Genomic DNA, 4,741 nt, shown 5'->3' with positions numbered 1-4,741 from the left:
AAAATGAAAATTTAACATTTTGTAGTGAGAGTTTTTTGCCCGCCTTTATTGCGCAAAAATATACTCTAAAATTAGAGAGGAAAATAAAAAGGTATCCAATAAAATTAAGCCTACATTCACACTAGTCCAATAGACTAAGGGTCTAAATGATAAAGAATAATTAAAAAATAAATCAAAATTTGGCATTTTCAGATGAGATATGACTTCATTATAAAAAGCAGAGCAATAAAGGGTAGGAAGAGGGTGGCTGGTCGATTTCCAACTGCGATGGGGTCCTTAGGAATCCAGTTCTACTATATATATTTGACTTACCAACCCAGCGCCAATCACGATACACTACCACTTTTGTTCCTGTATCGCTCTCCTTTGTTCTCTTCTTGCTTACCATCCTCATCGCTAGCTCTAGTCATCCACGCTTCGGGTAACCATGGAGGCCAAGATGCAGCTCAATACCCTCATGGCTAACATGTTTGCCACGGTGAGCACTTCACTACTTTGGTGTCATTTGTGTGGAATTTTAGTTTCTCCAAAGGTGGATGTGTAATATTTTTGGTGGAATTATTGATGTTTTATTGTTTTTGTTTATTTGGTGGGTTAGGGTTTGTTGGACGATCAGTTCCGACAGTTGCAGATCCTCCATGAAGGGAGTTCCCCAGACTTCATTACCGAGATCATTACACTCTTTTGTATGGAAGGCGAGGGGATCATCAATGATCTCGCAAAGCTATTGTAATTGTGCTTCCCCCGCTCGCTCACTTGTCATGTTCTATGCGATCAAATGTTTGATAATTTGCATGAGGATTCGGTTGTTGTTGTTGTGTGTGTGTGTGTGTGTGTGCAGGAACAAGCCATTTGTGGACTTCAACAAGGTTGATACTCTTTTGTATAGGCTTCAGGGGAGCAGTGCAACGTGAGGCTCTTTTCTTCTTCATTCATGTCATGTTCATATATGTGTCTGCAATAGTATAATGTGGTTGTTGCCGCTAGTATAAATTAGTTCCCCATATAATAGAAAGACTTAATTATACTCACTGTAAGGATTATGGTCATCTTGGGGGAGAATTATCATCTATTTGATTGTTTTAGTATCTTATAAATAGATACTATGAACGATGACTCATTTCCCACATTGATTGGACGACCCAAATAGTAGATTAACATTGTTCCATTATGAGTGGTGCTCTAGATACCTATGGGGAAGGATGAGATTCTTTTGTCCCTTGTAGTGATTTCTGATGTAAATTTTACAAACTTTATTTGTTACCACACATTAGTGGTATCTGAAAATAAACATACAGAGAGTTTCAGATCTGTTTGGTCGTTGTATTGTTTTATTATTTAGATCCAGAAAATGATTGTAATCATACTATTTTGTTACTTAGACATTGTAAACTATTTGGTCGTTGTAGATATGTTAAACCATTTGGTCGCTTTACTCTTTCATGGTTAACATTAAAAAAAAAATTATGCGATGCACTGATTTATGTTTTAGATTTGCAAATATGAGCCTCTTTGACAAATCAGATGCCTCAACGAGTAGCACCCCATATTCTCTCGTGTGGTTCCTCCAATTAAAATTTTAGGGGTTGACATTGCTTTCTCCATTGTGGGTTTTTAACTACTTAGGATAGTTTAAGACGCTTCTCCTTTTGTTTGGATTTTAAAAAGGCAAATTTGTATGGCGATAGAGGTTTGTTGTGATGGTGTAAGTTCAAAAAGCATGGTATTTGTAGTTTCAGGAAGAAGATTGCAGAGGGTTTAGCGTTGTATATTTACGGGCATAAATATTATAAGAGAAACTAATATTACTACCATCCTATTACCTAATTAATTTAAAAACCAGCTATTTCATTCCTGGTCTGGAAGAAAAGATGACTTAGATTTAGTTATATTTGTGGCACCCATGTGATTTTTATGGAACCAAAGTTTGTAAGCCAATGTGTCAACATGTATATGCTTATCTGAGCTTTCTTAATTAGTTGTATTTAATTGATTTGTTAACTCATATATTGCAAAATGTAGTGTTATATTTGTACTTGGTTGCGATGAGCAAGTGAAGAGAAAGAATGACAATGTTTTTTTCATTCATTAAAGAAATTTAGTGGTACTTTCCTGATTACATATATTGCATGTTGCAGTGTTGGTGCTCAGAGAGTGAAGGACACATGCATTCAATTCCACAAGTTTTGCCAGGACAATACTAGATATGGGTCAGTATCTTGTATCATTATATCACCGTATTATAGTTTCTTTCTTTGTGTTATTGAAATCTTCATACTGAATGTGGCCTAGTTCGACCTACTCATCTACAGTAACACATCTACCTATTATTAATGTCATCTGAGTATTTATCGATGCAATGACATGTTCATTGCGTTTGTAAACTGCTAAATTTATTCATTCTTTACATACATAATGATTTGGCTCACTCTACTAAGCTTGTTCGTCTAGGAGTATAACTGTTCCATTACGGTTTTCTATCCAATTGTATATTTTAAGAGTGTTATATTAAATGTAGGAAACTATTATATGAATGTTTACAAATTACAATTTGAGCTAAAGATGGGTCACCCTCCATGTACGGGTAGTATGCCGCACTTACCATATCATTGGGGGTACTTACAATGGAAACTAGGTCTTCCCATCTTCATTGAATATTGCACAACTATCCAGTAAATAAACTGATAAATTGTGCATGTTTCAAGCCGCCAAGTGTTGTTACATTTTCACATGTGTAATTTTCAAAACATATGTGGTTTTTATATTTAAAATAATCTTGTGGTGCAAAAATTTATTCTTATAGGGTCAAACTTCAGCAGCCATGAGCATTTTTCATTAATTATTAACATGATCCTTTTATGAGCTACTAATGGAAAAGGGGCTTCACAACTTACTGGATTGTTTTTATTGCCAGATGCCTAGATACATTGGATGTTGTTAGGAATGATTTCTATGATCTGCGCAGCAAGTTCCAGATCATGGTTCAGGTATTACCTTTTTTTCTCAGCTCATATCCGACTTTATAGCATTGTAATAAACCGGGGGAGCCATCTTAAAAATAAATATTTTTTAGTTTAGAATTTTCTTGATATGCGAACTCATAAAGTAGACAAAAGATAAGATGATAATGGAATGGATTCACCTAGTTCGTTGCATGACAACAAACGAAAGAATGTTAGTGGAATGAATGGAGTTGGTTTTTCTACTGTACATTATATTACTTGTAATATATTTGGAAGGTAAACAAGCATAGACATGACATCATCATTCCTTTCTATGTAAATATGTGTGTCATTTGTGGTGTCAAATTATGAATTATACATATAGGCACTACTTGGTGTCTCAAGCACTGCTTGAAATCTGCGTTAAGTTTTTTTTGACTTATAAGTATTTTGGGTATATTTCTTGAAATCTGCCTTAAAAATATTTGCTTCATGTTGCTCCAAAAGGTCACTGGAATCTTGGCCTCTAAATTTCTCGCAACATTGTTATACTTCATGAACCTTATTCTTATGTTTGCGAATGCAGCTGGAGCAGCAGGTCTGGACCTTCTACCGTAAGCATTAAAATCTGGAGCGACAAAGTGAGAGCCACATGTTTTGAACTTTGGAAGTCGTAGAACATGCTTAATTTAGATTTTATCATGGAGTCGTTTAAGGTCTGATTCTGCTTAGAGGAAAGCTGACCATTTTAGTGTCGTTGATATCCCTCTATTATTGTCGATCCGTAGTGTCATTTTCATCCATCGTCATTTTGTGGATCAGCCAATGGTTAATCTTGTTGCTCAGTTATATCCAGTAGGTCGTAAAAATGCAAAAGCGGTGTGATCTTGACATAGTTGTTGTGCCTTGTCAACCAGTGGACGTATTGTGGTTGTATGCTGTGGCGAGCATTGTGGTGAAATTCTAATTTCAACTTATGATTTTTGTTGGGAACAAATGGGCGTATCATGAATTCATGATATAATTGCTCGGCTCAAGTTATTTTCTATTCAATCTCAAGTGCGTTTTTATTTTTGGAAAGCTCAAATGAAACCTGAGCTATGTGCAGCGTGCTTTTTGAAGAAAAGAAAAAATAAAACCTTCCTTTTTACTTTTTTTAAAGAATGCAAGTACATATGGATGTTTCTACATATGAAGTTTCATTGAGTTGCATATGCGCCCTGCACAAAAATGACAAATATCAAGTCCAAAAGTGATATTTTAAATGGAAAATTAGAGCAATGTATTTTTGTTATTTTAGTGTAGCTCAAAATACACCAAATTTTATAACAAAATTTTGCACTTCCGTAGAAGTCATCTCTACGTGTATCTCTCTAAAAGAAATCAATTTTTTTTTGAAACTATTAAATCACTGAAAATTCCGCGTTCCATGGAGCTCTGGAGCCATATGTCAGCTCTCGTGAGATATCACATTATTTCGAGATTTCACATATCAGGTCTCTAGGAGTGACGTTCTATGCTGACTATTCTAAAACAGTTCAATACCCAAGCAAGAGAGAAATTGGGGAGACTGAAAAAACGGGATGCTTTCTTTGTAAACTTTTACAGTCATCAGCCTCTTCAGCTTACCATATCTGATTATTCATCCCTTTCTGATGTGGTATACCTTCTATGACACATCTGGGGAGCATGGAATTATTATTTGGAGATACTCAAGTTGCCCTCCACTCTGTTAGGAGGATTGAGTTTGTTGTATGAGGATGTTGGCGTTGCTTGTATTCTAAGTTTCAGCTTGCTGC

At 35.5% G+C, this 4,741-nt stretch overlaps 1 protein-coding gene across 1 annotated transcript; it reads left to right on the top strand.

The window, feature by feature from the left end:
* Positions 1-427: 427 nt before the first annotated feature.
* On the top strand, positions 428-3,567 carry LOC124659420 (histidine-containing phosphotransfer protein 1-like). Its single transcript, XM_047197296.1, has 6 exons — positions 428-478; positions 599-729; positions 842-910; positions 2,139-2,210; positions 2,915-2,987; positions 3,529-3,567. The coding sequence occupies exons 1-6, from the start codon at positions 428-430 to the stop codon at positions 3,565-3,567; spliced, it is 435 nt and encodes a 144-aa protein (XP_047053252.1).
* The last annotated feature ends 1,174 nt before the right edge of the window (positions 3,568-4,741 follow it).

Source organism: Lolium rigidum, chromosome 6, assembly GCF_022539505.1.
Source record: "Lolium rigidum isolate FL_2022 chromosome 6, APGP_CSIRO_Lrig_0.1, whole genome shotgun sequence".
Classification (NCBI taxonomy): Eukaryota; Viridiplantae; Streptophyta; class Magnoliopsida; order Poales; family Poaceae; genus Lolium; species Lolium rigidum.
Note: the sequence above shows the minus strand (reverse complement) of the source record. Positions and strands in the feature narration are given on the sequence as shown.